We start from the raw sequence: 16282 nt of genomic DNA on the forward strand, positions 1-16282 counted from the left end.
TAGTGACTAGATTGCAAGCTTTGCAAGTTATTAAACCTCCATACCTCAAGCAAATTAATAACATATAACTCTTGGCCTGGAATCTGAAATATACATAATAGCAATTACTTGATAAATGTAGCAGTTGTAATTTTTTAAAATCTGTTTTTCTTTAGAAATTTGAATGGTAAAATGAAAATTGAGTGGATCTGTACACTCAATAAACATTCCTCTTGTGCTTTGGTAGTTTTTACCTGTATATGAGATACGGCCATTTGAGGGTGATTCTTTCCCACTGGGGCCTGTTTCTGTGTATCAAATGATGAATCTGAGCAATTTGATCCTCTGAGTAGTTCCTAATGTGTAGTTTTTCTTTTGTCTTAGGTCTTGGCCCCTCTTCCTGGAGGGATTTCACCACAAACAGGTGTCATCATCCAGCCCCAGCAAATCTTATTTACAGGAAACAAGACTCAAGTCATACCTACAACAGTGGCAGCACCTACACCAGCACAAGCGCAGATAACTGCCACTGGCCAGCAGCAGCCACAGGCCCAGCCTGCTCAACAGCAGGCTCCGCTGGTGTTGCAAGTTGATGGAACTGGGGATACATCATCTGAAGAAGATGAAGATGAAGAAGAAGACTATGATGATGATGAGGAGGAAGACAAAGAGAAAGATGGAGCTGAAGATGGGCAAGTAGAAGAGGTAAGTTTAAGTAAAAGACTTGAAATGAGGACCTGCTCAGTTGTTCTTCCTTCACTTGGTGCCAAATTGATGAATTCTATGTTTTTAGAGGCTGTTAGGGTACTATACAATGTAAGATTTTAAATACTAAGATTTTAAATAATTTAAAAATTACTATACAGTGTAAGATTTTAAATAATGTTAAACTGTTAATAAGTTTTTTAGATTGTTCTGGATGTATTTATAAAATATTTCTGTAGCTGGTAACAAAAAGCAGACGTATACCAAATTAGGTTTTACTTAGAAATGTGATGACAGTGCAAGTAATTCTAATTCTTTGGCTTAATACATTCATCATGATGTGGCTTAAGGGTAAGACATTGGTAGAACCAGGTAGATGTGGTTCATCTTTTCCTTCAGTAATCTAAAACAGCATTTGGGAAGAGAAGACACTTCAGAGTTAAAATGTTCCATATTCCATACCAGTTCCTTAGATAACCTCATCTGCTCTTATTGTCTGTCGGCAGTTTCACAAACCATTTTTTCTTATTCATCTTTTGTTGTGTATTTCTAGAAGTACATAAATATATCTTTGTTTTCCTCAGTGCTCCAGCTTAGGTACTTATAGTCAAGATGGTGTTGGTCTTATCCACAGTTTTCACTGTTATTGCCTCCTGCAACAACCTAAGATGTGATCTTCTGGTTTATCTTCTTTCTTCTTTTAAATTAAGTAATGTTTTTTAAAGAGTACTATTTTATTAAATATTGAATAGATAAAACAAATAAAAAGTGTTTTATGGTGTAAACAACCCAGTGTCTGCATCTAATTAAAAAAAAAAAAATCCCCTTACCAAACATAAAGTCCCCTGAGTGCCCCTCCCTAATCCCCATCTTCTTCCTTCTACCATCAGAGTATCCTTGCTCATGAATTGTGTGTTCGTCACTACCTTGCCTTTATATTTTACCATAAGTATTTATATTCCTAAGGAGCATATTGTTTAGTTTTTCATGCCTGTTTAGAAGTGGAATAATTGTGTATTCTTCTGCAAGTTGATTTTTTTCCCAAGATGGTATTCTTGAGGTTCATCTAAGTTGTTGCATACACCTAAAAGTATTTTCACTGTTAAATGTTAAAAGTTTATCCATTTTTGTGATACATTGGGCATTAGGGTTGTTTCCACTTGTTAACTGTACAGTTATAAAATATTCTGGAATATGTCTTCTAGGGACACATTCAAGTGCTATACCTAAAGATTGAATTGCTGAATCATAAGGCATGCATATCTTCAAGTTACAATAAAATGGCACAATGTTGTACTAATTACACTTCTGGCATTCAGTATATAATGATGCATGCATTGTCTTCACCAATACTTGACATTGTCAGGCTTCTTAATTTTTTTTGCCAGTTTGGTAGGCAGAAAATTTTTCATTTTGATTTTAATTTTTATTTCCTTGATTAATGATGAGCAGCAAAAGGCTTCTGCTACACCACTTTTTTTTTTCAATTTTCTTTTTTGTTATAAACACCATAGCAAATTTTAAAAAGCTCTTTGAAAAGAGAAACATATAGTTCTTGATTTCCTGAGTGTACTTAATGCCTACCTACTCCTTCCCTGTACACAGTGGGATGATCAAAAGAAACAGGATTTTCAGGTGGGGGTGCCGGCGGCCATGGTCATCTGTATTTACTGGGTAGCCTCTTGACTCTTTCATGTATTCTTTGTAGGCAATCAAATCAAATGTGAAAAAATAGCAGTTTTTCTTGCCTAGTTGGCTAAGTTCTATAATATTGGTTAGAAACGGTGATAGTGGTGATAATTGCACATACTAAGTGCAAATTGTACACCTTAGAATGGTTAAAACTGATGAAATTTACCTCAGTAAATTTTTTTACATTTATGTTGGTGATAACTATTTTGAATTACAGAATATATACATATACATGTGTGTAAGTAGGTACAGGCTTAGAGACTTAAAATCTGTTTTTTCTTTAAATTGGAGTATAGTTGCTTTACAATGTTGTGTTAGTTTCTCCTATACAACAAAGTGAATCAGCTATATATATACACATATCACCTCTGTTTTTGGATTTCCTTCCCATTTAGGTTATCACAGATCATTGAGTCCTGTGCTATATAGTAGGTTGTCATTAGTTATCTGTATTATACATAAGAGTGTATATATGCCAATCCCAATCTGTCCCACCCCTGCCTTCCCCTTTGGATCCATACACTTATTCTCTGTGTCTCTGTTTCTGCTTTGCAGGTAAGTTCATCTGTACCATTTTTCTAGATTTCATAGTTTATATACAGTATTTGTTTTGATTATTTTTCTTTCCATTTTTATTTTGCCCTAGCTTCTCTTTCTTCATTAATTAGAAATTAGAGTTGTATGTTTTATTGTCTGTCACAGCTGAGGTCAAGGTTAACTTGATTGGTCATTTTATGTTCTAGCTAGATCTTGGCATTTGATTCTCTTCATTAGTGAGATCAAGATCCCCCCCTTTAAAATGTGGTTGCCTTAGTTATGCTTTAAGCCTCCACCAGTAGACATACTAATTTGTATTCCTAGTCTTTAATGTCAAGACTAGCTAGGCTGCCGACCTTTTTTATATACTTGTTTTCCTTTTCCAACTTCACCAGTGTTTTCTTTTTTTTACACAGCTGCTTCTGGTGGTACACATACCATTATCTCATTAAATCTTCATATTTTCCTAGGTCCACTTGTAGACAAATAGTTACTGGAAAGAGTTATCTTCTTGTGCTATTCTGAAAAAATGAAATAAAGTAACATCTTTTGAGTCATATAAATTATATAGCTTAACTATTTTAATTACTATATTTAATTTCTTGCTGGAATTTCAGTGACACTGGCAGAATCTTAACATAGCCAATTAACAATATGTTCATAGTGTATGTGGATCTGTCTGGCCCTTGGTTCTCAAAGAACTTCAAGGTCACTGTGTTTCTTTTCAGTGAATATTAGAAGGACCTTTTTTTAGTAATACATGAAATATAAATAAATGAACTCTTTTTTAATTTTTAGGAACCTCTCAATAGTGAAGATGATGTGAGTGATGAGGAAGGACAGGAACTCTTTGATACAGAAAATGTTGTTGTGTGCCAGTATGATAAGGTAAGGATTTAATCAGTTCTTTACTGTCTGAGCCACCAGGGAAGCCAGTCATCAGGTTACTAACATTTTTGCTATTGTAATTTCTTTCTTAAACCATCCTGTCTGCCGTGTTCAAGCATTTGGTTAGCTGATTGGTGCCTCTTAGAAACTTGAGTATAAACTGTGTGAATGAAAACAGTGTTATACTTTAGTAGATTATTGTAATGGAGTGAGAAATTAATTTGTATAACTATAGTTGAAAAATAAGTTATGCATGAAATCATAAAAAGTATGTTGTTTTCCATTTAGATTGTGTCTCCCAACTTATTAACAAAGTAAAGCCAGTTTATGTTGTCTTTTAATATGAATATTAAGTAAGTGGGATAACCCTATTTTCCCTCTGACCTCAACTACCTCAAAACTTAAAAGGCTTTAATTGAACCTTTCTGTAGCCTTTTGAATGAGGGTAATAAACAAGACTGGTAACTAACAAAAGATACGTTTTTACTGAAAGTTATTTTAAATTATTTAACTTTGCTGTATGCAGTCCATGGGGTCGCAGAGCCATACACAATGTGGGGACTGAACAACAACAAAATTTTGGTAGCAATAGAAAAATTTTAAACTAGGTTCTATGAAAATTAGCTATTGACTCCTTAATTTCTTAATTCTTAAAAAGGATGTTACTTCTCAAGTATTTTCGTTATAGTTTTGGCATTGTCGAGATTTTTTTGTTTATTGAAACATTTAATCAGAATTGTTTTCTGGCTATAGCCATTAAATTTATAATCCACAAATTATGCTTCATTTTTATAGTTTAATTTCAACAGAGATCTTTTCCGAGTGTTGAAAACTATGATAGATATAGTTGGGTTTTATTTATAAGCACTTCTCATTCACTAAACGTCTATTTATTAAGTGCCTAATTGTGTCAAGTACTAGAAGTGAAAGTGAAAGTTGCTCAGTCGTGTCTGACTCTTTGTGACCTCATGGACTGTCCATGAAATTCTCCAGGCCAAAATACTGGAGTGGGTAGCCTTTCCTTTTTCCAGGGGATCTTGCCAACCCAGGGATCAATCTATACTCATGCAAAATTTGTGCTCTTTATGCCCTCTTTTACAAATGATGAAAGTCTTAAATTTGTGTTGCTTTTATAAAATGAATATTATAAATAGCCATGTTTATTGCAAACATCTGTAGGAAAAATGTTTATTAAAAAATGAATCTTATCATTTCCTAATGTAAAGGTAAAATTAAGCCAGTTAAGTACCAGTGAAATTATAGAATTAGGTTAGTGAGGTCACTGATTCAGAGTATCAGGGCATCCACTTTTGTACCTTATGACTACTAAGTTAAGCACTCATAATACCTTACACCAAGCACATGGTAATACAAGTAATTTCTTGTTATATGCATTTGGAGGAAAAGTATTGAAGTTGAAACAACAGGGGATACCAGTAAATCTTTATTGTCAGGAAGACTCAAGGGACCCTGTTGGCAACCAGATTATCCAGAATGCAGTATCATGATAGCAGGATGTCAGATACATAAGAAAGGACCTTTACCTTAGCTTGACTGAGGAATATGCTTCTAAGTATTTTCATATTATAAGAGACTAGTATTCTCCTTTGTACACTTAATATTTTTAACGTTAAAATTGGTTTGTTTTGCTCATGGAGGCAATATTTTAATGTTTTAAAGTAAGAAATTTAAAAGTAACTTTTAAGTAGTTTGTTGTATGGTAAACAGTTTTAAAGTTTACAGAGATCTAATTTTTATTATCAAATGAGTTTTGGAGATTGGAGGGTTTTAGCCAACAGTGTAAGAATGGTGGTGTTCTGAAATGGGCTTGGGTGTAGTTTGAGGCAACTTGAACTTTAGGAGTTTATTTTTGAAGCCTAAATTTCAACAGTGAGTCAGTTTTAGCAGCAGTCATACAAAGAATTGATTGTGTTGCCAGTCAGATGAGAGCTTTAAATCTAATAATGAGGCAGAGTTCTCACATAGTATGGATAGGTAAGGACTGATGGCATCAGGTATTGAGGCATCGGCCTTGTTTGTAGATAGTGTTACTTAATATTTTTGTCATGAGGAAAGTTCAGAGGCCTTTTTCCTTGCACTCAGTCCTGTATACTCCTTTATACAGGACTTAATGTAAGGCCAGTAAATGAATTGTTTTTCAAGTTATATTTTGTGATTTAGTCAAGTAAAAATATTTACTACTTAATACTCAATATGACTTCAGTACTTAGTATATGGAATATTACTTGATGCATATGATACTTTCTGTATTTGCTTTTTGCAAGTTGTCTTGCAGCAAACTGCAGTTCCTTTACTTGTCTGTGGAATTCTTTTTTCCTGGCTACTCATTGCTTGTTTATTTAATTCCATATCTTTCAGCTTATAGTTACTTGTTCCGTACTAGAAATAAATTTATATATCCATTTTTAGGATAATTAATACTTTCTCTATAGGAAGTCAAAGAGAAAAGGAGACAGAGATCTTTTTATTCAAAAAATACTTAGTGTCTGTGATGTTCCAGGGCACTCACTGTTCTAGGAGCTTGAGATAAGCCAGTGAACAAAACAAAACAGTCCCTGCCATTTGGAAGCTTACTCTAGTTGAGGGAGAAAAGGCTAAAACATAACAAAAAGATAAAACAAATTACAGTTACCTTAATACAACACTGGGGCTAATTGCATGTAACTTAGAGGCAGCCTTCTGTATCTGTGGTTCGTCTGTATATGTATAGTCATCCAACCACAGTCCACTTAATTCTGTGGTATTTATTATTGAAAAATACCTGTGTATAAGTTGATTTGTGCATTTCCAAACCCATACTGTTAAAGGTTCAACTGTAATTAATATGCTATGTTAGAAGTTGATAATTAGTGTGGGTAATTATAGAGTGGGAAAGGAAACAGGATCAAAGGCTTGATGAAAGTTAGCCATGTCGTTATTTGATGGCATACCTGCCTTCTTTGTGTGAGAAGCAGCAAGGAGGCCAGTGTAGCTGGGCTTGGGGGAGCAGTATAGCAGGAGATTAAATCAGGTCAGTGAGGGCAGGCGGTGTGGTGTAGGACTTTGTGAGGACATGGGCTCTCACTCTGAGTGAGAAGCTCTTGGAAGGTTTCAAATATACAAAAGTAGTATCACTTACATTTTAATCTTAAAAAAAAATTGCTTTGTTGGGAACAGAATATAGAAGAAACAAAGGTTGAAATGAGATTAATAGAGGGAAATCATAGTAATCCACATGAGTGAAAATGGTGATTAAGGCTAGGATGATAGCATTGGAAGTGATGAGAAGCATCTGGATCTTGGATGTTTTGAAGGAAGAGTCAACAGGCTTTCCTGACTCTTGTGTATGTGGAAGAAGATAAAAAAGGGAATCAAGAATGACTCCAGGATTTTTTTTTTTTTAAATGAGGAATTAGTCAAAAGAATGAAGATACCATCAACTGAGATGGGAAAAGCTGCAGATGGAGCAGATTTAGGAGGGGAGAGTGGCTGGTTTGGGACATGTTAGTTTTATATCTGTTAGATGTTCAAATCATCCATCCTAAGGTGTTAAGTGTAATAATCTAAATAGTGTAATTAGACCAGAGTTATAAGACCACTTGGACTTCTCTGGTGGCTCAGTGGTAAAGAATCCACCTGCCAGTACAAGAGACACAAGAGACATGGGTTTGATTCCTGGGTCAGGAAGATCCCCTGGAAAAGGAAATGGCAACCCACTCCAGTACTCTTGCCTGGAAAATCCCATAGACAAAGGAACCTGACAGGCTTCAGTCTAGGGGAAGTCACAAAAGAGTCAGCTACGACTTAGTGACTAAACAACAACAAAATAAGACCACTTAATGTAAGAGGCCCTCTTCTGAATACTGTTTCACTTTATTATACTCTATTTTGCTGTAATAAATGAGAAAAGATAGATATATGGTAAATTTATATATAGCTTAAGTTAGTGATCTTAAGGAAGGGCATGAGAGTGGTTTTCAAATATATGAAGTATTCACTGTTTTTTAGATTAACTTTCCAAAAGGCAGGACTAGGATCAATAAGAAGTTTGGGGTAAGCAGCTTTTAGTAAGGGGTAAAGTATGAAAGACTTGCAAGGGGGCTGTCCCAGGAAGGGATAACTGAATTTGCAATTCTTCACCTTCCACTTTTAATCACACTCAAGCAGACACTAAACAGTGATTTGCCAAGAATACTCATGGAGACTGTTTGCATGGGGATGTTAGACCATGGAGTTTTAGCAGTGGGATAAGAAAATGCCTGTACATAGTGAGAATTTCTGCATTATTATGGAAAACAGCCTGATAAATAGAAAGCGTCTTGGACTGGGGCAAAGGAATCATCTTTTGTCACTTAATTGTGATATGTCATTGATCATCTCATTGAACTTCTCCAGGCTGTAATTTTCTCCTTTTAAAATGAAAGCCTGAAATGGGAGTGATGCTTATGATTGAAGGTAAGGGAGAGAGTGAAGACCTGGAAATCAGTTAAAAAGTATTTTAATATGTCGTATGACAAGAGGCTATTGATGCAGTAACTAGAAACTTATTGGTGGCCTTTTAGAAAACAGTTGCCAGGTGTCCTGAAGACAAGTAAAGTAGAATTAGAGATAAAATAATAATTAGAGAAATACTAATATTAGTATGAATTCTTATACTGGGGGGCCACAGTATTTAAAAAGTCAGCAATATGTAAGTTGTTAGTGTATGTGAGGAAGAAGAGAGTAGTTGTAAGCATGATACCAATAATGAGGAAAAAATGTCCTGGTGGTCAGTAGATAGGGAGAATGAAGAAAAGCCTCTGGTTAATTAAATCGTATAGACTTAAAAGGAGTTACAGAGAAAAGGCAAAACATAAAAAGTGTTCTAGAAGCATCAGGGAGAACAAAGGGTATTCCTGTTTTAAATATTTGCCTCTAAAGAATTGTATAGGAAATGACACGTATATGCAGACCTGGTAGAGATTAAAATAATTTGCAGAGAAACATTATTAACTACTTTAATGAACCCAAATACTAAGAGCTATAAAATAAATATTAATTATAGACTTTTGAAAAATTCACCTAGCTAATTGGTTTTTTTGAGAGAGAGATTGTATCAAACTATTAAAATGCAATTTGACCACAGTTGTATGAAAATAGAAATCAGATGGAGATTAAACAATATGCTACTGAACTTGAAAATACTTTGAGACAAATGAAAATGGAAATACACCATACTAAACATGTAGAATACAGCAAAAGCAGCTCTAGGAAGGAAGTACATAGAAATGCCTACATCAAGAAACAAGGAAAAATCTCAAACAATCTAACTTTACACCTAAAGGAACAGGAAGAAGCCCAAAGTTAATGGAAGGCTGGAAATAACAAAGATCAGAGGGACTAAATGGAGACTAAAAAGATAATAGAAAAAAAGATCAATGAAACTAAAAGCTGATTATTTGTAGAGATAAACAAATTTGACAAACCTTAGTGAGACTCAAAAAGAGAAAAGAGAGGATTCAAATCAAATGAAAGAGTTAACAACTGATAATAGAAATACAAAGGATCATATGAGACTACTGTGAATAATTATACTTTAACAAATTGGTCCATATAGAAGTAGATAAATTCCTAGAAACATAAAACCTTATAAGACTGAATCATGAAGAAATTAAAAATCTGAACATACTGATTACTAGTAAGGAGATTGAATCAATAATGAAAAACTTCCCAATAAACAAAAGTCTAGGACCAGATGGTTTCACTGGTAAATTCTACCAAACATTTAAGAAAAATTAATACCAATCCTTCTCAAATGGTTCGAAAAAACAGAAGAAGACAAAACATTTTTAAACTCATTTTACAAGACCAGCGTTAGTTACCTTGATACCAAAACTAGACCAGGGTGCCATAAGAAAAGAAAATTATAAGCTGGTATCATCCTGATGAGTATAGATGCAGAAGTGCTCAACAAAATATTAGAAAACTAAATTCAGCAATTTATTTAAAAAGATCATATACCATGATCAAGTGGTATTTATTCCAGGGATTCAAGGAAGGCTCACCATCTTCAAATCAGTGTGATATACCATGTTGACAACATGAAGGACAAAAATCATGGGATGGTCTCAGTAGGTGCTGAAAAAGCATTTGACAAAATGTAACATAAAAAGTCTCAACAAAATTGTTGTGGAGGTAATGTACCTCAACTGAATAAAGGTCATATATGACAGACCCACAGGTAACATACTCTGAAAAGCACAGAGCTTTTCTTTTAAGATTAGAAAAGAGACAGGCATGTTCACTCTCACCATTTTTATTCAGCACTGGATGGAAAGTCCTAGTCAGAGCAGTTAGGCAAGAAAAGGAAATAAAACACAAATGAAGAAAGGAAGGAGTAAGACTCATTATTCGCAGGTAACTTGATACTACAAAAAAAATGCTAAAGACTCCACCAACAAACTGTCAGAACTATAAATGAGTTCAGTACAGTTGCAGGATACAGAAATCTGTTGGGTTTCTATGCACTAATAATGAACTATCAGAAAGAGAAAATAAGAAAACAATCCCATTAACAACTGCAGCATAAAGAAAATCTAAACAAAAAACCCTGAATTTATAGATACAGAGAACAGATGGCCAGAGACAGGGTTTGGAGGTTAGGTGAAATGAGCGAAGGTGGTCAAAGACACAAACTTCAAGTTATAAGTATTCACGGATACAATGCACAGCATGATGACTACAGTTGATGACACTGTGTATTTGAAAGTTAACAAAGAGCTTAAATGTTCTCATCACAGGAAAAAAATTTGTAACTATGCATGGTGATGGATGTTAACAGGCTTAACTGTGGAGATCATTTTGCAGTATACACAGAGATCTAGTCATTACTTTGTACATCTGAAACTGCTATGTTACTTGTCAATTATATCTCAAAAAAGAAAACAGTTTGCAATTGCAATAATATACATGTTTGGTGTGTGAATGGGTTTTGTTGTTGTTTGTTTCCTCTTTTTATTTTATTTCATGCATTTTTTACTTATTTATTTAGATACACAGAAGTAAAAACAAATGGAAATTTCATCTCAAGGATGGCATTATGAATCTTAATGGAAGAGATTATATATTTTCCAAAGCCATTGGAGATGCAGAATGGTGAAAAGAGTTGGTTCATTTTCTTTTATAAATAAAACAAAAGAAACTTAAAAAAAAATTTAAAGTGGACAGTTTGAAACTTGGGACATATACCAACCAAAACTTAACTTCTGCATGTCAGAAAAGTGCAGTAGAAGCAGAGCTACTGGAACAAAGAGACCTTGACAACACAGACACTACTTCTAACTGGCAAGCCATGGAACTGTAGCACCTGGGGTTGTTGGGGTGGGGAGGGTGGGGATTTGTGTAAGAAAACCAGAGTTGTCGATTTTAAATACAGGTACCTGCCACTGGTGATTAGCATGTAAAGCTTTGTTTATATTCCTTCCTCCAACTTGAGTTCAGCCAGAAGATACTTGTTGGAATGAACTGAAGAAACTTCCCTTTTGATAGATTGAACTGAAACTGCTTATTGTACGTGGTTATATTTGGTAAAAATTGCGTGTTGAGCTTTTTACAAAAGGGTAAGAATTATGGTGTTGAATTTTAATTCACTTGTATAAGGAAACAGTTTAGAACTCTTATAGGTCTTAAATATTTTTACTTGCTGTTCTCCCTCAGTAATATATACCTCTTCCTTCCCTGCTTGATGAAACATCTATTTACAAGTTAAAGGAAGTGTATAATCAGTAATTACAGTTTGGAGACAAAATTTACCTAGGAGTGGATGTTTATTTTAATTAGGTTTTCAGACTCATTATAAAGACTTGGGTCTTGTCTGAGTTGAGCAGAATTAAAATGACAACTTCAGTTTCCTAACAGAATTGTATTTGTTTCTTTTAGTCCCACACCTTAAAAAGAAACCCCAAGTGGCTCCTCAGGAATGCAGTTTTGTTGCACACAGGTACCATCTAGCTGGAATTATATACATATGAATAGATAATTTTCCTGTTGGGCTGAAGTGTATGCTTATATATATGTTTAGTCTTTAAGCTAAACAAACATTTAGATAACATTCTGTGCATTGATTGATGCATTGGGCAGGTGGTGAGGACCTGGATTTTTATCAAACAGTTTAGTAATTTTAAAAGTTTTTTGTGTTTACTAGTAAAGAATTTTAAAACTCTTATTCTAATTGAACACATTTTTTAAAATGCAACTTTGTAATTTGAGGAAGAAATTTTTGGGGTTAGAGGAGGGTGGGCCACTAAGTACATACTTACCTCTCTTGCACTGGCCCTTCCAGGCCGCTGATAATACAGACATGGGCTCCAGTTTGCACATCGGGAAGACAGCATAGAAATTTGACTTGTATATTAAAAACAGTAGAAATGTAATATGTATATGAAGAATGCATAGCTCTGTATTCTGTAAGGGGCTCTAAAGAACGATGTGGCAGTGCTCTATGTTCAGTGTGAACGAGTTGCTTGGGAGAATTGCAGGAACACGTGTCCTCACCTTTGTTCTTAACACCTAATTCTTTTCATGGTTTATTTTGACAAAATTCACATGTGTTTAACTTGTATATTGATTTTTTTTTAAGTCTTCCACTTTTGTCTTCCTTTTATTTGCCTTTGTGTTTCCAGAAGTAACAGAGAAACACTTTAAAGTACGTTGCAGAGAAAAACTGTGAGCTGTTTTATATTGTTTTTTTTTTTTTTTTTTTAGCACAAATCTTTAAACTTCTTGAAAAGGCTAATTTTTTTTTTTTTTCTTTTGCCTACTTCCCTCCCAAAATACCACCTTGGTCCCTTTAACTTATGTTCTGAACTTTGATATAAATGGTGGTTTCTAGCATGCTAGTAGTTAGATTTATTTCGATGCCATATCTGGTGATACGGTTTTAATTTTTACTATATTAGTTTTTTGGAGGTTTATTTGTTTACCCCACTATGCTCAAAGCACACGCAGGTTTTTTGTTTTGCTTTGTTTTTTTTGAGCCTGGGAGGAGAGAGGAAGGGAGTAAAATCACAGAAGTCCTGTTGTTCGTTTGTCCTTCAGTATAGTTGCTAGTAGGTTTATATTTACCTGGTGAAGAAGTCAGTGACCTGAACTACCTATAAAAGTTTAGCATTGCTGCAGTGTTGATTGAAACCCTTTGGCTATCTAGTAGTTCTTACGCTACTGAACCTTGGATTACTATATGATACTCAGCTTATATTTTGGACTCTCTATGTAGACAAAAACATTGTATTCATAATAGAATTGTATACTAGCCTGTTTTTATAACAGTGAAATATGAACAACCACTGCTTTCAGTGTGACTTAGTAGGGTTGTTTTGAAGCAGAAAATAACCATTTATATTTGCACCTGTGTATATTGCATATCAATTATAACATACTTGGCAAGCGCTTTTCTTTTACCTGTGAAAATTCTGAAAACTGGTCCAAACAACACTGCATACCAAATTGTGCTCTTATATATCACTGCATTGTGTTCCTTTACAGTCAAATAGCATGTTTTAGTTTTATTATAGTGGCTTGCTGTAAGAATGCCACTTGCTTATCTTTTATTGTACTTGAATTGTTAATCATGCTTTTAACATTTTATTTAACATCATTTCATTAGGTTCCATTAAAAATGTCATTCCTTTGAAAATGCAAGGATTCCCACTTTCAAAATTTTGAAGTAAAGATAACGTTTATTCAAAGAAGGAAAATAGTTCAGACTTGGTATTATGAAATAAGTGAAGGTTTCAGAAAAGGATTTGTTTAGATTTGCACAGATGATGATGGCACCTTTTATTAAAAAACAATCAACAGTGCTAAGGAAAATTTACACAAAAGTACTAGGTTTAAGTGTGAAAATGTGTGCCTTTCAGTGTATGTACTCTTTTTTTTTTTGGTGGTCATTTGGATAATCAGACCATTTGAATGGCTGAGAGCACATTTAAATTCTGTGGAGTGCCACATTTGGCTAAAACAACTCTAATGTGCAATTAGTTTCTGGACTAAAATGTCTGTTATATGAGGGGGATCTTTATATTGGGCTTTTATATTTTTTTAAATGTTCACATTTCTTTCTATTAAATGCCATCATAGCACCACATTTATATTGTTGCCTCTCTTAAAATCAAAGCCACCTTGATGATGTTCTTTTTGGCATGCATCAAGATTTGAGCAGTGTGTATATGATTAAAATGTGTTCTTGAAGAGCATAGTCTAATAGACTCTGGTTTAGACTGCAAGAACATAAAAATAAAAGTATAATAGCTTTTGTATAAAGATTTTCTTTTGCTATATGAAAATCAAGGATTTGGTTTGCTTTTTTTCTGGCTTTTATGGAGGAATGAAAAGTGTTATCTCCTTCTAAGAGTAATTTTTGATTATCTTATAGCAATAATGTCACCATTCTTTTCAGAAATAAATAAACCTTGTATAAGAAATCAGACATAATTTTCTTGGGAGCTCCCTTTATATCTTAGCTTTTTCTTCCTCTTAAGAAATTCCTGTATTTTCAGATTATTTCATCTTGAACTTTTTTGAGCTTTTGTGCAATGTAATATTTTATTGATCCACCTTTGTACATTTTCATTTTATTTCATACATCTATCTATCTCCCACCTATCCGTCTGAGTCGGCTGTTTCAGGTTTTTAATTCATTGGTTGAAAAATAGTTGCTTTATATATTTCCTCATGGGTTTATGTTAAATAGTTTTGCATTTTAATCTATTATGCTATGGAAATTATTCTGAAGTTTGTATTCCCTTTTTAAGTCTGCCTTAGTCTATTTTTTGTCATTTTTTATGGTTTAAGGAAGAACACACAGAACTTGATATTTTTATTTTGAGGAACAAGAAAAATTGTTTTTTCTTTTAGGAGAAGAACTACACTGAGTTATTAACTACTATTTCAAGTTAAGTTTCCTTAAATCATCCGGTATGCTTCAGGGCTACAATTTGGGGGGAGGAGCTAATTCTTTTTGCTGTTCTGAGCTACTATTGTCAACTGCTGTTGTACATACTGTTATGTGTAAGGGCGTAAATATATTTATTATGTTTGTAAAATTCATTCTGTACAATTGCAGATCAAGGTTGCTCTTCTGTGATATACGGGATATTATGTTTTAAAGACCATCTTGGAATACAATTAGAGAACTTAGTATTTTGATGTACTAAGACCTATTTTAAGTTTAATATTTTACCTTTGCAAAAACTTTAATTAAAGATGTTATTTAAAAAAAGTAATGCTGCTTGCTTTGCTTACTAGTTTATAAAATTGTTATATAGATAACTGAATAAAACTATAGAGTTGAGAAAGGAAAATGCTTCACATTGTTAATAAGTTCCATTATCAAAAAGAGGTATCATTAAATTCTATACCTTTAATTGGGGTGGGATGTCAGTCTGAATATTAAACTGTTATAAATTCTTAGTACTTTTTAAAAGGAATAGTTGTAATTTCTAGGCACACAGGAATTTAAATTGGGCTAAAGCCACACCAACAAAGTGTAACTAAAAATTGATATAAATAACATATTGTATTAAGTGAGTATTTCTACTCCAAAGAATAGATTACTTAGGATAAAATTATTTGAGAACAACCTTGTTTTTTAATTTCACTGTTTAGCTATATATTTTTATTTTACTTTAGAGTTTGTAAATAGTTGCATAAAAGAATCAGATCATTAAGGCCTGTACTACATATTGAATATATTTTGTGTTATTTTAGAAAGTATTAAATAATTAGCAAGTATTTTTATTTATAGTTATTTCAAATGAATCATTAAGAAGCTTGCTTTTTTGTAATTTTTTTTATCCTGTTACTATTTTATCTAGGAAACTTGCAAAGTTTAACCATTAAAACAATCATAATAAAGATGCTTTCTTTGTTGCAGCAAATCTTGTATTTTTGCAGTTTAATTCAGGCTCCTACATTGATGACCTTAACCTTTTTGGCCTCAGTTTCTCCATACATAAAATTACAGCAGTATGGTTTTGAGAATTAAGTGAGATAATATACATAAAGATCCTAAAGTGGTGCATTTTGTACCATAGTAGGCGCTCAGATATCCCAGTTATTAACTTCATAATATCCGTGGAGCTGAAAAATACTTTTAAATGGTCAAGAATAGCAAAAGAGAATATGGTCTGAATTGAGAGGCAGTAAAAGATTTGGATACACCAAAACAAATTAAGCCTGGGAGGTTTGAGTTAATGGAGCCGTGCGTCTGTCTGTAGCAGAAAGGGCCTAAGAGGAGAAAAGTGAATGATGGGGTATGGAGAAGAAGAATGAAACACACTGGGAAGTCTGTAAGCTTTGCTTTCCCTTCTTGAATTATATGTCTAAAATAGATTGGATTTTTCCCAAAGCTAAAACTGTAGTAATGTTATAACATTTTAAAAATTATGTAATTTTCCTAAATAGCACTGGGTTCTGCTCATTTCATTTGTGGAGAAAATAATGA

At 33.6% G+C, this 16282-nt stretch overlaps 1 protein-coding gene across 1 annotated transcript in view; it reads left to right on the top strand.

The window, feature by feature from the left end:
• Positions 1-15701, top strand: part of GTF2A1 (general transcription factor IIA subunit 1) — a 38045-nt gene extending 22344 nt beyond the window's left edge. The window contains exons 7-9 of the mRNA XM_005894264.2: positions 364-684; positions 3712-3801; positions 10832-15701. Of these exons, the coding sequence (XP_005894326.1) occupies positions 364-684; positions 3712-3801; positions 10832-10939 (519 nt within the window). The 3' untranslated portion in view covers positions 10940-15701. The remainder of the gene's footprint in view (positions 1-363; positions 685-3711; positions 3802-10831) is intronic.
• Positions 15702-16282: the final 581 nt, after the last annotated feature.

The sequence above is a fragment of the Bos mutus genome, chromosome 10, assembly GCF_027580195.1.
Source record: "Bos mutus isolate GX-2022 chromosome 10, NWIPB_WYAK_1.1, whole genome shotgun sequence".
Taxonomy (NCBI): Eukaryota; Metazoa; Chordata; class Mammalia; order Artiodactyla; family Bovidae; genus Bos; species Bos mutus.